The 19,877-nt window shown below is 42.4% G+C and overlaps 1 protein-coding gene across 2 annotated transcripts in view; it reads right to left on the bottom strand.

The window, feature by feature from the left end:
* Positions 1-19,877, bottom strand: part of smarcal1 (SWI/SNF related, matrix associated, actin dependent regulator of chromatin, subfamily a-like 1) — an 89,160-nt gene that overhangs the window by 23,371 nt on the left and 45,912 nt on the right. For both annotated transcript variants that reach the window (XM_039756334.1, XM_039756335.1), the window contains 2 exons: positions 19,376-19,526; positions 8,570-8,731 (listed from right to left, as the gene is read on the bottom strand). In XM_039756334.1, coding sequence (XP_039612268.1) covers positions 8,570-8,731; positions 19,376-19,526 — 313 coding nt within the window. The remainder of the gene's footprint in view (positions 1-8,569; positions 8,732-19,375; positions 19,527-19,877) is intronic.

Here is a 19,877-nt window from a genome sequence, read left to right as displayed (position 1 = left end):
TTTTTTTCTTTTATTACAAATTAAAAACATATAAATATTTTTTAAATATATATAAATATATATATATATAATATAAAAATATAAATATATATAATAATATATATATATATAATAAATTTTTAATATAAAAATTAAAAATTTTTTTAACAATTTATATTCAAATCCATAAAAAAAAAAAAACTTTTTTTTGTAAAAATTTAATTTATTTTATTTAAATAATTAAATGGGGTATTTTATTAATATTTTTAAAAAACATATTTTAAATTTATATATAACAAAAAAAATTTTAATTTTTTAAATTTTAAATAAATTTTATTTTTTTCAAAATTTTAAATTAAAATTTAAATAAAAATTATAAATTTTCTTTTTAAAATTTAAAAATACCCCTTTTCACCAAAAATTTTTAAAAAATAAAAACGAAAAATATATTTTTTTTTTAAAAAATTTACCCCAAAAAAAAATATTTTTTGGGGGGGGGGGGGGGGGGGGGGGGGGGGGGGGGGGGGGTTTTTTTTTTTTTTTTTTTTTTTTTTTTTTTTTTTTTTTTTTTTTTTTTTTTTTTTTTTTTTTTTTTTTTCGCTATTCGCTTGACTGATCCGCTACTCAGTGGTGTCCCTACACAAGAGTCGAACGCGGTACCAGTGTTCCGACTCGCCGTTAAGTTCTGTCCTTATCGTGGGACCTTCAGGCCAAGCGATCCTCTCCATTCGCTTGTTAGGTCCTACCACCTGCGGTCCTGGGCTAAGGGGATCGTGTCACGCACGGAGTAGGAGGCCAGCGGATTGATTCGATAGCACCTGGGAAACCACTCGCGCCAGGGAATGGTGGGGTATTACCTTTCTCCCTCTGCTTCCTCATAGAAAGAAAGACCTTCCTGCACCATAGGCCTGGATTGACCGCAGTGCGATACTTCCGCCCTTCCTCCGCCATCTTGCCCTGAGCGTCATCCTTCCCGTCCTCCCTTGCGGTCCTTCCGCATCCCTCCACTTCGCTCTCCCCAATAAATGAGCGCGCGCCAGGAGTCGGCGTCGCGATATGAACTGTTTCGATTTATAATTTTGACCTGTTTTTGTTGGTGATTTAAATATCACGGGGCAGGAAAACAACCCTTGCTACTGTCTCCTCGGTCCTTTACAACATATATATATATACATATATATATATATATATATATACATACACATATATACATATATATCATATATATACATATATATATATACATATACATATATACACATATATATATACATATACATATACACATATATATATATACACACATACACATATATATATATCACATATATATATACATATACATATATATACACATATATATATACATATACATATATATACACAATATATATATATACACATATATATATATATACACATATATACATATATACATATATATATATACACATATATACATATATATACATATACATATATATATACACACATATATACATATATATATATATACATATATATATATATATATATACACATATATATATATAATATAATATATATATAATAATATATATATATATATATACAAATATATATACACATATATAAAAACATATATAAAATCCTTATATATACACATATATATAATATATATATACTATATATATATACATATATATATATATATATATATATATATATAAGGCCACATAAGTATAAGGTTATATATGCCATTAAGCAAGTATAAGGAGGCAAGGCTACATAAGGCAGGCATACATATATAAGCACATACATAAGGCATACATGAGCAAGGGCATGTCATTATTGCTGGAGTGAAGAAGGCCATGCTAAGGCTAAGGCTACATACATGGCCAATCCAGATCGAGCTGACACGCTAATTCCACTTATTGAGCCCCGCGAGATGCCAGGGTTCTCGCTTCAAGGCACCCTGGCCAGTGTCACCCTCCCCTGGCTCTTACTTTTTTACCGTTCATCTAATGAATACACTGAGTATGGCTTTACCAAAACAATCATTGATCGAGAATGAAGTATCCATTATTCATAAAGCTTCAATTGGTGATCTGTCTTTCGGCGTTAACCGCATATTTTTTCATATGTCTCAAACCAAGGGGATGCGAGGATAAAATGAATCAGGAAGCGCGCGTACATACGCAGTGCACCCCCTCTCGAGAATCGAACGTCGGACGGTGGCACTAGAGGCGAAGCCTCTACCATTGCTTGCACCTGCAAGTGTGGTTTGTCTATTTGAGAGTATGTAGATCGGGTTATATATAAACTGCTCAAAGAAATTAAATGAACACTTTGAAAACACATCAGATCTCAATGGGAAAAAGAAATCCTCCTGGATATCTATACTGATATAGACTGGGTAATGTGTTAGGAACGAAAGGATGCCACATTGTTTGATGGAAATGAAAATGATCAACCTACAGAGCCCTGAATTCAAAGACGTCCCAAAAATCAGAGTGAAAAAATTATGTGGCAGGCTAGTCCATTTTGCCAAAATTTAATTGCAGCAACTCAAAATTGTATGCAGCACTTTGTATGGCCCCTGTGTTCTTGTATACATGCCTGACAACATCGGTGCATGCTTCTAATGAGATGACAGATGGTGTTGTGGGGATCTCCTCCCAGATCTGGACCAGGGCATCACTGAGCTCCTGGACAGTCTGAGGTGCAACCTGGTGGCATTGGATGGACCAAAACATAATGTCCCAGAGGTGTTCTATTGGATTTAAGTCAGGAAAGTGTGGTGGCCAGTCAATGGTATCAATTCCTTCATCCTCCAGGAACTGCCTGCATACTCTCACCACATGAGGCCAGGAATTGTCGTGCACCAGGAGCCACTGTACCAGCATAGGGTCTGACAATGGGTCCAAGGATTTCATCCTGATACCTAATGGCAGCCAAGGTGCCTTTGTCAAGCCTGTAGCGGTCTGTGTGACCCTCCATGGATATGCCTCCCCAGACAATCATTCACCCACCACCAAACTGCTCATGCTGAATGATGTTACAGGCAGCATAATGTTCTCCATGGCTTCTCCAGACCCTTTCACTTCTGTCACGTGCTCAGGGTGAACCTGCTCTCATCTGTAAAAAGCACAGGGCACCAGTGGTGCATCTGCCAATCCTGGTATTCTATGGCGAATGCCAATCGAGCTGTATGCTGCTGGGCAGTGAGCTCAGGGCCCATTAGAGGACATGGGGCCCTTGGGTCACCCTCATGAAGTCTTTCTGGTTGTTTGGTCAGAGACATTCACACCAGTGGCCTGGTGGAGGTCATTTTGTAGGGCTCTGGCAGTGCTCATCCTGTTCCTCCTTGCCCAAAGGAGCAGATACTGGTCCTGCTGATGGGTTATGGACCTTCTATGGCCCTCTCCAGCTCTCCTAGAGAAACTGCTTGTCTCCTAGAATCTCCTCCATGCCCTTGAGACTGTGCAGGGAGACACAGCAAACCTTCTGGCAATGACACGTATTGATGTGCCATCCTGGAGAAGTTGGACTACCACCTGTACAACCTCTGTAGGGTCCAGGTATCGCCTCATGCTACCAGTAGTGACACTGACTGTAGCCAAATGCAAAACTAGTGAAGAAACAGTCAGAAAAGATGAGGAGGGAAAAATGTCAGTGGCCTCCACCTGTTAAACCATTCCTGTTTTGGGGGTCATCTCATTGTTGCCCCTCTAGTGCATCTGTTGTTAATTTCATTAACACCACAGCAGCTGAAACTGATTAACAACCCCCCTCTGCTACTTAATTGACCAGATTAATATCCCATAAGTTTCATTGACTTTATGCTATGCTCTGATTAAAAAGTGTTCCTTTAATTCTTTTGAGCAGTATATATACATATACAATATATATATACCCGCGCTTCACAGCAGAGAAGTAGTGTGTTAAAGAAGTTACTGTATGAAAAAGAAAAGGGAACATTTTAAAAATAACACGTAACATGACTGTCAATATACAGTAATTGTTTTGTGAGTGTTATGAGTGTTGCGGTCATCAAGGATTTGATTATCATTATTTCTTTCAATCAGGTTCGTATTTGTAGGATGTGTTGTGTTCAAGTTACATTCCGTGTTTGTCACTCGTTGTAAAGATAACAGGTTTCATTCATCGATTCTTTTCTTACTGCATCAATAAACAGCTCATCTTCCTCTTTACCTGAGACGTGACACACTGCACGGGTTTTTTTTTTTACACCGTCTTCCTTTAGCGGGACATTGACTTTTTCCACCGTATGCTTTGTTTCCGCAGTAGCTGCACTTATGAATATGCTTGTATGTATCAGACACTTCATATTTTTTTGCTGCCTTCTCAATTGTGTAATTCGGTTTTTGTTCAGCACTCTTTGGAACTGTTGCTTTTTGTCTGTGCACTGCGTCATTTCACATGAGCCGCTTGGTGTACATGCATCGAAGGTTCCCAGCTGTGCTGGTGCCATCTCATGCGATGTCCACGGCTGTATTTAATGTTAGCTAAGACCCGGCACTTAAAAATTTCTCTCGCAGTTTCGGCGAGTTTGTGCCAACCACCACCCTGACCATCTCATCTTCCTCTGCATAAGCACAGTCCTTCACCCGTGAATATTTAGCGGCAGTGTTTCTATTGGATTGTCGCTGACGGACAGCCTTATATGGGCAGGCACTAAATTACGTGGGAGGCGTAACTCCGCCTCTCACGGGCATCGAGCAGAAGTCTATTATAGTATATGAACGAAAAAATAGGTTCCAGTTATGACCATTACGCGTAGAATTTCGAAATGAAACCTGCCCAACTTTTGTAAGTAAGCTGTAAGGAATGAACCTGCCAAATTTCAGCCTTCTACCTACACGGGAAGTTGGAGAATTAGTGATGAGTGAGTGAGTCAGTCAGTCAGTGAGTGAGTGAGTGAGTGAGTGAGTCAGTGAGGGCTTTGCCTTTTATTAGTATAGATATGCCTTTATAGTGCCTCATTGCTCTGTTTATCTCTAGCCAAGAACAAACGAAATCTTCAAAACTGATTCCTGCTGCACCACGGCATATGACACATTTTCAATAGAAATAATTGTAACATGACATGTTTCAATTATTAAAAACAAGATACATACCAAAAAAAATTCTCTATTTTCATATCCAGTGGAAAGCACAAAAACACAAACATTCCCTGAAGTGCTAGTATATCAATTTGCAATTTAAATGTAATAAAAGCAACCTTGTATCCAGGAAGCATATTCATTTTTTTCAGTTTTAATCAGGTTTCTTTTTTCCCCACTTTTAAATTATTCGGGAAAAATGACCCGCTTTCCCCCATAGGCAGTGTATGTTGATTTGCCAGGAATGTTCCCTTTTCTCAAAATAAAATGTACAAACGTATGAAGATTATGATTTTGAAAATGCATAAGTGTGTATATATATTGGACTGAGGGCAGCGTCCTTTATAGCCCCTGACCCGGAGGTGTTCCTGTCCCAGGAGTCCACAGTTCCCTACTCCTTCGGGTCAGGGCAATCAGTCCATTACTTCAACCCGGGGCACGCCATACCTTCCCTGTCACATGACCGTGGCGTACCCCGGTCATAAGGCACAACGAAGCCCATAAGTCCCCACAGCGACTCCTGGTGGCGCCCAAGGTATCCAGCAGGGCTGTGTATAAACACCACAGAGTCCATAAGGCCCTGCTGGACACCGGAGACCGATCCCGCTGTCTGGAGCTCCTCCAGTCGAGCCTGGGGTGCGGACCCGACCTCGGAAGCCGGCAGTCTTCCACAGTTCCCCCATTAGTGGCGACTTCTGGGGGCGTCCGGCCTCGAAGGGGCGTCCTCCTCAGGAGGGCGCTCATCCAGGCCCTGAATGCGCTTGTCCCTGTCCTCGGCGAACCTTGGAGGGGCGGTGTACTTCCCTGTCCCCAGGGGACAATAAGCGCCTCGTGGCCCGGTTGCCGGCAATTATAGCACCGGCAGAAGCCTCCTGGTTGCTTCCCTCTGCTTGGGACCAAAACACCTCGGGAACTCCGTCAGCGTCAACTCGCCCCTTCACCTGCCAGGGAGGGCATTACGGCCGCTTGGCTGCCCTCAAGCCTTCTCTTCATTATGTCGGGAGACCCACCTTTCCTTTTGGGGATCTCCCGCTTGATTTGGGGCTTGCGCTCAGCCTGAGGCTCTCTATGGAAAGGAGAGAGCCTCTTTGCTGTCTGCATTCCGTGGTCCTCACGCCAATAGGTTCAGCGTCATTAGTACCGACTTCGCCCGATGTACAGCACCAACCAGCTGCACCGGCCGCGGCGGCGCTTCCCCGGCACTCCCTATCACGGCGTTAACCGCACTTAAGACGGTCGGGTCCTCGGGAGCCGTACTGCTCGGAAAGCCGCGCCACGCGCATGCCAGGGCGTTTGCTCCGTCGCCGACCATTCGGTCATCATGCCCCAGTCCTTATCGGGCACACAGTGCTTTGACCACGGCGCTACTCATACTCAGCGGTGCCCGATGCGCTGTGTCCCCTTACACTCTACGACACGGGAGGGACTCACCTGTACTCCCGCGCGATCATCTCCGGAGGTTCCGGCCCAGCCGCTGCACGTAGTCCTGTAGACGCTTTAACGGGCTGCAGCCGTGCCTCCCAAGTCCTCCACACGTTCCTTCAGCTGTTGTAAGTCCTGTAAGAAACGGTGCAGGGGCTCGAGGTATTTCGAGACCCGTAAGTCCAAACAGTTATTTACTACGGCCGGCTGCATTTTCGCTTCCGCGTTGAGCTTACCTTCCGGCCGGGAACCAATGAGCACGTCGCCTCCAGGCACGTGTTCCGCTGGGTCGCGCAAGGCTCCTGGGAGTTGGAGTCCTCAGAGGGACGGCTGGCTACTACAAGCGGCTGCGATCTGCCTTCTCCTTTACCGCGGCAGACTGCGTCAGCCACAACCCGTCCCTCTTTGTCGGCGGCTTTTTCTTTCGGCGGCGCTTCGCCCGCCTTCCCCTCCCCTTCGAGGAGGCTTCGGACCCGTTAGGGGACGACCGGCCTCGTCGGCGGACTCCGGTTTTCCTCCACCGTCCCGACACCCCCCGCGGGTGACCAGTCTGTTGTCCCCAACCGCGGCTGTCTCTAGCCGCCTTTCACCGCGACTTGCCTTCTGGGAGCCGCGGCCCTTTTGCCGCAGCGCAGGTAGTCAGTTGCGGCACGCTGCAAGTTTCTCGGTGGCGTCTGCAAAACATGATAAAAAGACGGACGCCGGGCGGTTTACCTGCAGCTGCCTCCGCAATGGAATGCGGCACCCCGGACCGTCTAGGGAGTATGATGCGCCGGCAGTTGTCCGTGTCCCGGTCTTTTCGCGCCCGGGCTTGTTTGGCCGATATCAGCGCTCTGTCTTCCTCGCTCCCGGTCAGGTAGGTCCAGGACTCCTCGTTGTCCGTCAGGCCCTGCAGCCAGCTGGGACTGACCTTCTTTTCCGGTCTTTTCCCCATTACTCCGGATCGGACCAACACTACAGTTGTAGGTTCCTCTGTAGCGGGTGGTGTTTGCACCTCCGTAAAAGATGTGGAACCCACCGAGGTTGTCTGCCCACACAAAATTTATTTTTAAGCAGGTCCCCTGCCAACAGACGGCCAGAGAATCCTGCTGACTACGCCAGTGTGGCAGTAGGGGGCAGTAGTGCACCCTCGAACCCTCAGGTACGACTCCTGACACCAGGTAACAGTCCAAGACCTTTTTATTTTTCCCACAGTGCACCAAGCACCTTCCACACTCTTCATAAACCACAAATAAACACACTCTAATCAACACACAATAACCTCTCCTCCTCGCCCAGACACTTTGCTCCTCTCCCACCCAGCACAGCTCAGTGTCTGGACTGAGGCAGCGTCCTTTTATAGCCCCTGACCCGGAGGTGTTCCTGTCCCAGGAGTCCACAGTTCCCTACTCCTTCGGGTCAGGGCAATCAGTCCATTACTTCAACCCGAGCACGCCATACCTTCCTGTCACATGACCGTGGCGTGCACCCGGGTCATAAGGCACACGGAGCCCATAAGTCCCCCACAGCGACTCCTGGTGGCGCCAAGGTATCCAGCAGGGCTGTGTATAAACACCACAGAGTCCATAAGGCCCTGCTGGACCTCGGAGCACGATCCCGCTGTCTGGAGAGCTCCTCCTGTCGGCCTGGGGTGCGGACCGCCTCGGAAGCCGGCAGTCTTCCACAATATATATATATATATATATATATATATATATATATATATATATATATATATATATATATACACACATATAAATAAAAGGTACCTAGACAACTGTGCTCAAATCTGGACAGAAATGCTTTCACTACTGTAATCTATTTTAGCTTATGTTTTACTGTGAGCCTATTTCAAGGGAGCATTTGAAAATAAAATCATCAACAGTTAATAGAAAAGTTCCTTTATTTCCACTAGATATAACAGTTTTTCAGCTTTAGGTAAATAAAATCTGCTTTAAAAACAATTTATTGTACAAGAATCAAGCGAAGGAAACCAGATTGACTGCAGTTTACTTAATTTCTAAGAAATATAAAATCTTGTGAAGAAAGCCAGGATATATATGTAGAGTATATGTTTAACTCACCATGATCAACACTTTAAACGAAGTTCCTGAAAGTTGTTTATCCATTTTGCTAAGCAGATCATAGCTCATAATGTTGATAAGACCAGAAATCAAGCTGTCTTTGCCTTTAACTATAACATTGATGTTTTTTGGATCTATAGATGGCAGCCACCTCTGAAAAGCCTAAGGAAAAGTCAAATTTTAAGAGATTTATGAAAACACCATTTAAAATAATTTAAATATAAATGTAAAGATTGATTATTATTTTTTTTTTTTTTAACTTTTGTAAACGCTATGTTTAACCACCAAGTGTACTTCACTTTAACTTGCTTAAAAGCTGGCTCAACAAGGCTATACACCAAAATACAGACTTTTGTCCATCAAAAAGAGTGTACTGTGGTCCAATTTAAAATAGGCTGTGCTGCTTTACCTTTCAAAAACTGTAAATGTGAGAAAGTCCTGATCTAACCCCCAATGAATATACTGTGAGCAACTGTGCCATGACAGAAAAACAAATGCCAACTGCACCAATAATATTCCAATTTAAACTGATTAAGGATTGTTATAAAGTTGCTGATGATGTAAACATATAATTCAGAAAAGCATACTCCTGTTAAACCCTCATGCATACTAAGAAAAACTAGAATATGACAGGATGAATATGTCTATAATATCTTAAAAAAAAGATATATTAGAAACAAATGATGAGAATGGATCAAGAGAGCCCTGCCACAGGAAAAAGGCATGGTAATGAAGTCTGTCTATACATAAATGAATGCTAGTGTATATCCATAACACAAATGTAGTATGCTCTGCTTATCCCTCAGACCATTTAATTTGCCTTATTAATTGCTGGATATTTGTTATAGCTGCATATATTCATTCTTAGGCTATCCTATCTACTGCAACAGAGACGATTATTAATGTGGTGGAAAGTCTGCAGTCATTCTTGCCAGATGTGGCACATTTTGCACTTTGAGTCTTTAGTTACTGTAATCTGAAGACATCTTTACCAAGCTTCTATCATCAATATGTAATCTGCTAACCAAGGAACAATACAATTTTTAATCTTTGTTATGGAACAATTAAAGGAGTTTACAAATCGAAAGCCAGACCTCCAATAGGCTTGTCTGATCACCGGTCTGTTTACCTTCTCCCATTTACAAAACAGCTTTGAAAAGAGAAAAAGTTCACAAAGAAAATGAGGCTCTGGAGTGAGGATTCTTTTCAGTCTGCAAGGGTGCTTTCAGAGCACAAATTGGAATGAATGAATGAATGAATGAATGGATGAATGAGAGAGAGAGATAGATAGATAGATACTTTATTAATGCCATGGGGAAATTCAAATAATCCAGCAGCAGTATACTGATCCAAAAAAAAAAAAAAAAATTAATTAAATTAAAGAGTAATAAAAATGCATGTAAAAACAGACAATAACTTTGAATAATGTTAGCATTTACTCCCCCGGGTGCAAGTGATGTTTCAGATGGGTTTTCTCAACTAAAATTTTGGTGGTCCAACCTAAAAATAAACTGTGGGTCAATAAATCGATATCATTATTATATTGGAAGAAAAGTACTTTTAGACAAGGTGATAGTAATGAGACACAGAAGGATTTAAAACTGGGTATTAAAAATAAAAGTTAAACTTGATTATACAAATAAAAGTGCACAGAAACTGCCTCCAAAATTATGTAAAGAAATTGCTTGAAAATGAGATTTAACGAAGTAGCTACATTACTTTGAAGTGATATAGTCTTCCAAAATTTATTTTCTTTAAATATGGCCTGTTTTAGTCACAGTGCACTAATGAAGAAACTGTGGAAACTCAACAGTACTATGTTGACGGCCTCAAAGTAAAACAATTATTTACTTTATTTACTACTCACTGTTAACGTCTTATTCAGAAAAGATTTCTCTGTGAAAGACTATTCTCAGCTTATACTGGATGTTAGTGTACCTAATTAGATTAAGTGCAGATACTGGTAAAAGTATAAGCACTTTTTAGTCAAGTAATAATTCATTTGCTAAACCAGCCATGTATTTATTTAATGCATTTATACTAATTTGTACACTGCATACATATGAAGAGGGATCTATCTATCTGCCAAGTGGCATTCAGAGCCGCTATGTAGTTCTTAAGCCATGTCATCAAATCACATGGCAAGAAAGTTCTTTTGTTCTTAACTGCATAGGATGGCATAACTAGTAGAATTATACTTGACTCAAGCAAGTTCTCTCTAATATTTATTTATAAATTCAATGACAACTAAACTTTCCAACAACTGGTAATCAGGGCTGTAAACTTTCACCTGTAATTGTCTGGTACTCCAGCATGGCCGATTATTTTTTATAGTTCTGTAAACTAAATAAAATTGATTGGTAGCACATCCAATGGTTTTCCCTATTTAATGATATTGCTCAGGTTTGATCCGACATTGCACTAGAACAAATGGATTAAACAAAAAAATTAAAAACACAGGATTATTTATATGTTTGGTTTATTATCTCAATTCATGTGAAGTACACGTCATTTTTTTAATCACTTGACCTTCATGAAATGACCGAGTACTTAATGAGCACACTACAAAGTGTATGTCTTCAACTGAAAGTTTACTTTTTTCCTCTACTTTTCTTTCTGTGACAAAGAAAACAAGCTAAATTTCTGTAGTTTGCTGAGAAATTATAAAAAACATAAATGTCCAGAAATTATATATATGCATTTGTCCAATAAAGTCTGCTGCAGAAGAAATGTTCATTCATGTATCGTGTGCCTCAGTATTATGGCAAAACTCAAAAAAGGCAATTTAAGTAATAAAGTCCCCCGCTTCCAAGATAATTAAAAAAAAAAAATAAAAAAATTAGTAATATCTTCAAAAAAAAAACCAAATGAGACAAATATAATATATCTAGATATTATGAACAATGACAGTTCTCTGAACGGATAGATAGATAGATATTAATTCCAAAGGAAATTGCACATGATTTATACTTTAGTCTGTCACATAAAAATCATTAATTAATTCTGCCTGAGGTTGAATAATATTTACTTAGAAGGTGCTGCACTTAGGAAAGTACCATGGAATTAAAAGGAATTGTTAGTCAAATTGCAGATGGTCATGCCATTATGTAATTCATTATGAATTCCTTACACATGTTTACAAGTTTTGACTTTGGTGGCACATTACACAGATGGTTGTAGGCCTTTGAAATTAAAACATATGTTTAAAACAATAAACCTTTTATGTGTCTGCTTGGGTCAGTGCTATACATCCCTGAAATAACAACGAATATTTGTTTACAGAGCACAAGTATGAATCTGGCAATCTGTAAGTAATAGTCAAGTGCTACCAAAAAATAGCTCGAGTATAAATAGTTTAAAAGTCCCTTTTTATTTAATTTATTTAAATTGGGAATAATAATCATGGTTTTACACCAGGCTTTGGAAAAAGATTTTTTGTCACTACCCATTGGCATTAAAATAAAACATATCACCAGGTGGCAAGAGGAAAAAGTAAACCATTTAAACAGCCATAATACAATTTTTCATAATTCACCATCATCACAAACAATGTAAAAAAAATAAGTCTCTTGCATGTGCTATGGCCACTGAATACAATAAAAGAATGTGAATGGCAGAGTTGTAATCCATTGCAAATAACTTCTCTCAAATGCAGTGGGATTGCTTTAGTCATTAGACCCTTGAAAAAGTAATTCCATTACTAATTACTTAACTTTTGTGCTGCTCTCTAAATCCATGCAAATATACACTAATTACAAAGTAAAAAGATAACACCCTAATGATGTTCCAGGATTTAAATATAGAGAAAGTAACCAATAACTGTGAATATGAAGTGAACATGTTATTACTACACTTTATGAGTTACAGTATATCACTGCTGTACCACTTCAGACATAACAACCAGCAATCAGAGCCCTTAAGTTAATAAAATCCGTTCTTAATAATCAAAAATTAAACTAACTTAGCAACTCAAACTCTTGCAAACACGGAGTTGTTAAATGGCAAAATTATTGCTAGTGTAGCAGCCATTAGATAGAAGTACTTATTGATTGGGTGGGATTAGCTACCTGCCGTGTTTATTGCAACATAATAAATATGCCTTCATCACAATTCTCTTTACACTATTTCAATGGCATGTGGTAATCAAAAATAAAGCATTTATATTTTGCATTAATGACCTTACATTTACTAATAATTAAAGATTCAGTTAACTCATCTGTATACAGACTTGTCCATTTGCACAGGAACATTACTGATACATGATGGCAAAAAAGTGTAAGTCAAATTCCTTATGAGCCCTTTGATCAAGTGCCTATACTTCAGAAAAATATTAAGGTAGCTACCATGCATATACTTATAAAAAGGTCATTGACATCACAATTCATCACGCTAAGGCTTTCGTAAACTGGCATTAAGTTCTCTCTGTTAATGATATTGTTTTGGCATTCAATAAAATTGAAAAAGTTATCTTTCAAGGCAAAAATAAATCTTTACACAATCCCAAAGAAACACAACCTACCATGTGATGTCATAAAATAATACAAACTCTGGTATACCTCTGACAGTATGAGAAAAATCAATGTTCTATGTCTGCACAAAAATAGTTTGCATATGTAATGCAAATCGGGCAGCCACAAACATGAATCAATTTCATTGGAATTCCATGTGAAAGACCAATACAAAGTGGTGTACATGTGAGAAGTGGAACGAAAATCATACAGGATTCCAAACATTTTTTTACAAATAAATAACTGCAAAGTGGGGTGTGCATAATTATTCAGCCCCCTTTGGTCTGAGTGCAGTCAGTTGTCCATAGACATTGCCTGATGAGTGCTAATGACTAAATAGAGTGCACCTGTGTGTCATCTAATGTCAGTAAAAATACAGCTGTTCTGTGACAGCCTCAGAGGTTGTCTAAGAGAATATTGGGAGCAACAACACCATGAAGTCCAAAGAACACACCAGACAGGTCAGGGATAAAGTTATTGAGAAATTTAAAGCAGGCTTAGGCTACAAAAAGATTTCCAAAGCCTTGAACATCCCACGGAGCACTGTTCAAGCGATCATTCAGAAATGGAAGGAGTATGGCACAACTGTAAACCTACCAAGACAAGGCCATCCACCTAAACTCACAGGCCGAACAAGGAGTGCGCTGATCAGAAATGCAACCAAGAGGCCCATGGTGACTCTGGACGAGCTGCAGAGATCTACAGCTCAGGTGGGGGAATCTGTCCATGGGACAACTATTAGTCCTGCACTGCACAAAGTTGGCCTTTATGGAAGAGTGGCAAGAAGAAAGCCATTGTTCACAGAAAACCATAAGAAGTCCCATTTGCAGTTTGCCACAAGCCATGTGGGGGACACAGCAAACATGTGGAAGAAGGTGCTCTGTTCAGATGAACTTTTTGGCCAAAATGCAAAACGCTATGTGTGGCGGAAAACTAACACTGCACATCACTCAGAACACACCATCCCCACTGTCAAATATGGTGGTGGCAGCATCATGCTCTGGGGGTGCTTCTCTTCAGCAGGGACAGGGAAGCTGGTCAGAGATGATGGGAAGATGGATGGAGCCAAATACAGGGCAATCTTGGAAGAAAACCTCTTGGAGTCTGCAAAAGACTTGAGACTGGGGCGGAGGTTCACCTTCCAGCAGGACAGCAACCCTAAACATAAAGCAAGAGCAACAATGGAATGGTTTCAAACAAAACATATCCATGATGATGTGTTAGAATGGCCCAGTCAAAGTCCAGATCTAAATCCAATCGAGAATCTGTGGCAAGATCTGAACACTGCTGTTCACAAACGCTGTCCAACTAATCTGACTGAGCTGGAGCGGTTTTGCAAAGAAGAATGGGCAAGGATTTCAGTCTCTAGATGTGCAAAGCTGGTAGAGACATACCCTAAAAGACTGGTAGCTGTAATTGCAGCAAAAGGTGGTTCTACAAAGTATTGACTCAGGGGGCTGAATAATTACGCACACCCCACTTTTCAGTAATTTATTTGTAAAAATTGCTTGGAATCATGTATGATTTTAGTTCCACTTCTCACGTGTACACCACTTTGTATTGGTCTTTCACGTGGAATTCCAATAAAATTGATTCATGTTTGTGGCTGTAATGTGACAAAATGTGGAAAATTTCAAGGGGGCCGAATACTTTTGCAAGCCACTGTATGTATAATGCAAGTGATGAAAGTCTAGTTAAGTCAGTAACATGAATACCAGAATTTAAACAGTAATGCACTATGCTACTTTGGTACTGGTAAATATAATCAAATTACAGTAATGCATTACTTTGTACAGAGTGTCACACACGTGCGCATGGCAGGCAGCTAAAGGGCTTGGGTAAGGACAGTTCTGAGACATACCGGGATGTGGCAGAGTGCACCGACTCTTTTTCTCCCTTGCCTGCAGACCACCCCCGGGAGATTCCACCTGGCTCTCCTGACGTCACTTTTTCATGTCTCAAAAGTCTAGTTATTGTGACATTGGCATAGTCGGCAGAATAGAGAAGTCCCAGAAGAGAAGGGGACAGGACCTGCAATACACCCAGGTGGGAACGTACCGGGGCCGAGTTTTCAGGCAGGGAGGGTGTCCTGTGGTTCGGAGTGACCCGGTACGAGCTCTACGCCCAGCCTGTTTCACTAGGCAACCTAGGCATGCCAGGGAGTGTGCGGGAGGGTCTCACAGACTTGGGCTGCTCCAGAAGGGGGAGGCAAAAGGGGCTTATTATGCTCTCTCGGAGGAGAGTGCCCACCTCCCTGTGAAGCCAGAGCCCCGCTTTCCACCTAGGGGTGCCCCAGACTGGCAGGTGAATAGACTAAGAAAATGGATGTTCGACCCAGAGCGGTCAACCCCTCAACAAGCCTGGTCCTTATGGGCAAAGGTAGGGCAGTGGCTACGGCCACAGGAGAACAAGCCCTCCCATGTCATAGAACAGGTGGCTTGCTACCTGCTTCTAAAAATACTACCTCGTGACTTCACCCAGCCGTAAACAATTTCAAAACATGGCATAGCTCATAGAGACACAAAGGACGGCCTCACAATCTGGGGGAGCTGAACTGTCCCTTAGTCAAACTCGACCGGAGTACGTCCCAAAATCTAGCCCCACCCCTGTACAACCCAGAGCTTGTGCCGACGTCCCCTGAGTCGCGGGCATGCAAACCGCTTGGGAGCAAGGAGGAATGCAGGTGGAGGGGGAGGAGGGGTTGGTGTGCTCTGACTAACCACTTGGCGCTCCCACACACAGGTGCGGTGATCATCAACGGGCACAAAATTACTGCTTTGTTCGATTCTGGCAGCAACATTTCCATTGATGCCCGACAATTTGTGCTACCGCGACAATGGTTATCATTTGAGACCAGTATAACCTGTGTCCACAGAAAAATCCACTGGTACAGGTCTGCCTATTGTGTCATCAGCTGGGGAGGATCGGTTCAGAAATTAACCGTGGCGGTCCTTCCAGATCCTCCACACCCAGTGATATTAGGACGGGACTGGTCTAAAATTAAAAGCGGTGAGACACATACCACTCCTGGGGTTAACTTAGGCCTATTTACAGACGTGAATGAGCCGTCTCAAGCTGCCTCCACACCGTGTAACCAGCCGGTAGAGAGAGACGAAGCTGCCGCCTTGAGTGACGTGGCAACTCCTGGACTGTCACGTGCAGATACGTCATCCACCAGTGCCAAGATGGAACGGGAAGAAACCACGCCCCTTGAGGTCGGCTCTGACCCTCTCTCTCTTTTACGGTTTCAATTTAGAGAGAGCCGCTGGCTTCTTTTAAAAGGGAGCACTCAAATGACGACTCCCTTAAGTTTGCAAAAAATGCAGTGGTCCTGGTCAATGGCTAGCGCACTCCCAGCCGATGCCACAAGGTCCTCACTTTGTGTTGGAGAATGACCTTCTTTATCGCGTAGCGGAGCATGACGGGCGGGAGAGACGGCTACTGCTAATCCCATGGACCTTCCGGCGGCAGGTCTGTGAGCTAGCACACGCCCACCTCCTAGGTGGCCATTTGGGCACCGAGAAAACCCTGGAGCAGATCAAGCTCCGCTTCTGCTGGCCGGGAATCAATGAGGATGTTCGTCGCTTTTGCACTTCTTGCCCAGAGTGTCAATTGCAACAAATTCCTAGGAGGGACCTTGCTCCTCTCATTCCTATTCCCCTGATTGATGTTCCCTTCCACAGAATCGGGGTTGATTTAGTTGGACCCCTGGAGCCTTCAGCCCAAGGACACAAGTACATTTTAGTCCTCATGTATTACGCTACCAAATATGCTGAAGCTGTTCCATTGAGCTCAGCCACTTCCAAAGCCATTGCACGGGAATTACTAGGAGTCTTTTCGCAGGTAGGTATCCCCAAGGAAGTCTTGACAGACCAGGGGATGCCTTTTACCTTGGAGACGTTCAAGGAGACTGCCAAGTTACTGAAAATAAAGCATTTAAAAGACCGCGGTATATCACCCTCAGACCGACGGTTTGGTGGAGAGGTTCAACCAAACTCTCAAACAAATGCTGCGTAAGGTGGTCAGCGAGGATGGAAGGAACTGGAATCAGCTCCTCCTTCTCGTCCTTTTTGCCTATCGGGAAGTCCCTGAAGCTTCCACAGGGTTCTCCCCTTTTGAATTACTGTATGGGCGACAACCCCGGGGCATATTAGACATCTTAAAGGAAGGATGGGAAGAAGAGGCTCTTCCCTCTACAAATATATTAGAATATATCGTGCAGTTAGGCGATAGATTTGGTAAGATTCGGCCCCTCCTTAAAAGGCACATGGAAGAGGCTGAAGCAGCACAGGTCCATTATTACGACCGCGGCACACCTCTCCGGGAGTTCCGCCCGGGAGATCGGGTCATGGTCCTAGTACCTACCTCCCACTCTAAGTTACTTGCCCATTGGCAGGGGCCCTACGAAGTTAAGGAGAGGAAAGGACTTGTCGCATATTTGGTGAGTCAACCCAATCTTCGGCCGAGGGAGTGGGTTTGTCATGTAAACCTGCTGAAACCGTGAAAGGCCAGGGATCCCGATCCCACCTCCGGTCAGCCCAGCTCACTCTTTGCTCACACGGCTAGCCTTAACTTCGGTGTGGATTTAAATCCCAGATAACGACGGGAGTTGGAAGCAGTTATCCTGTCTGTCCTGGAGGTAGTAAGTGAACGCCCCGGACGGACCTCTCTGGTTGAGCACGACATTGTGACAGAACCCGGGGTTATAGTCCGAGAATGCCCGTATTGGCTTCCTGAGGCAAAAAGGGCTGAAGTGGAGTTTGAGATCAAACACATGCTGGAACTAGGTGTGATCGTGGAAAGTCATAGTCCCTAGTCCAGCCCAATTGTGTTGGTCGCTAAGCCTGACAGGAGTTGGAGGTTCTGCAACGACTTCCATCGGCTTAATTCGATGTTTATCCAATGCCATGAGTGGACGACCTCCTCAAGAGGCTTGGACAGGCTCAATATTTGACCACACTGGACATGACAAATGGGTACTGGCAGGTTCCTTTAATGGACTCCGCAAAGGTTAAGACCGCGTTTAGCACCCCTAGCGGACACTGGCAGTATCGTGTCCTTCCATTTGGGTTACACGGGGCTCCAGCTACCTTCCACGTCTTTTGGACAAAGTGCTCAGGCCTCATCACTCATACAGTGCTGCCTACCTGGATGACATGGTCATTTATTCCAGCACATGGACGGAACACCTACAGCAAGTAAAAGCGGTATTGCGGACACCGGGTGAGGCCGGGCTTTGGATCAATCCCAAGAAATGTTTCTTCGGATTGAGTGAAGCCAAGTATTTAGGCTACCTGGTGGATCGGGGTACAGTGAAACCACAGTGCTCCAAAGTAGATGCCATTTTGAACTGGCCCCGTCCTCGAACCAAGCTGCAGGTCCAAGCCTTTCTCGGGTTATCGGGAAACTACCCACCCTTGACTGATTTGACAAAGCAGAGGGCCCCAAACATTGATGTATGGACTGAAAAGACAGGAGCTGAATTTAGTGACCTGAAGCACATGGGAGGCAGCTTGGGTAAGGACAGTTCTGAGACCTACCGGGATGCGGCAGAGTGCACGGACTCTTTTTCTCCCTTGCCTGCAGACCATTCCCGGGAGATTCCACCTGGCTCTTCTGACGTCACTTCCGGGACCGAGCCTATCGAAGGAGACCTTGCCGACTCCGGCCCAGGTGATGTCACGTCCAGGCTCAAACAAATGGCTGAAGACCTCATTGAGCCTGACCCCTATGATCTCACTTCATGTCTTCCCTTTTAAAAACCTTTTCTCTATTCCCTCAGTTCTTTTTTGGACTCGGTTTTGTGCACAGCAGTGCTATTTTCATTTAATCGACTTTGCAGCCGGGAACTCAATTATACGGGTGGCTGCCCCAAACCTTTTTCATGTCTTAAAACTCTCGTTATTGTGACAAGAGTTACTTCAACTCTGGTGACCAGATGTTAGTATTCAATTACAGATCATTCAAGATTTTGGCCAAAGATTTAAATAGACAAATCAGCACAATCAAACTTCAGTTATGTCTCTTAGTATGGTGATCACAATAAAAATGCCCATGAAACCTTTACTGAGTGCAAACTGCAGTTAAATCTGAAAAAGCTGTGAAATTGTCAAAAATAAAAAAAGATTAACTTTGAGAAAGTAATACTGTACATGCGTTAATAAAGAATTTATGCCATTAGAAAATTATAAAATGCTAAAAATATTTGATTATTAGATTAGCAATATGCTTAACTTTAATTCTATAAAAAAATAAAAATTAAAACGCAATCTGAGTCACGTGCAATACTTCCACTCACCTCTGCCCAAGTGAACTTCACTGAGGAAGGTGCCACAACCAAGAGAGGCCACTCTTTCCTGTAGTACATCGCTATACAGATTGCTTGTATCGTTTTTCCTAGTCCCATATCATCAGCTAAAAGCAGCCGACCCCCTCTTGAAATTGCAAATCTTCAATAAGAGATAAGTACATTAAAATTGAATACTGTTATCTTATGTAGTTATGATGTCCTCAATGCTGAATACATACATAAAGAGCATAATACATTTTATACATTAATTTAAGGGTTTATTAATGAATAATAATAAAATCAATAAGCATGAAACAGAAAGTTAGTTGAGATTTTCCCTATGTAGCCCAGTTAAAATTTATTGAGAAACAAAAGAAAACATGAAGCCATATATTATCTCCTGCATACAAAAAATAAACTAAAATGAGTTGAATACTGGGGCGCCAACTTGTCATAAACATTGGGGGAGGGGAAATTAGAGGCCACAACATAAATAATAATGATCATCATC

This window comes from Polypterus senegalus, chromosome 6 (assembly GCF_016835505.1).
Source record: "Polypterus senegalus isolate Bchr_013 chromosome 6, ASM1683550v1, whole genome shotgun sequence".
Taxonomy (NCBI): Eukaryota; Metazoa; Chordata; class Cladistia; order Polypteriformes; family Polypteridae; genus Polypterus; species Polypterus senegalus.
The sequence above is the reverse complement of the archived record's forward strand: the minus strand, read 5'-3'. Positions and strand labels throughout refer to the sequence as shown.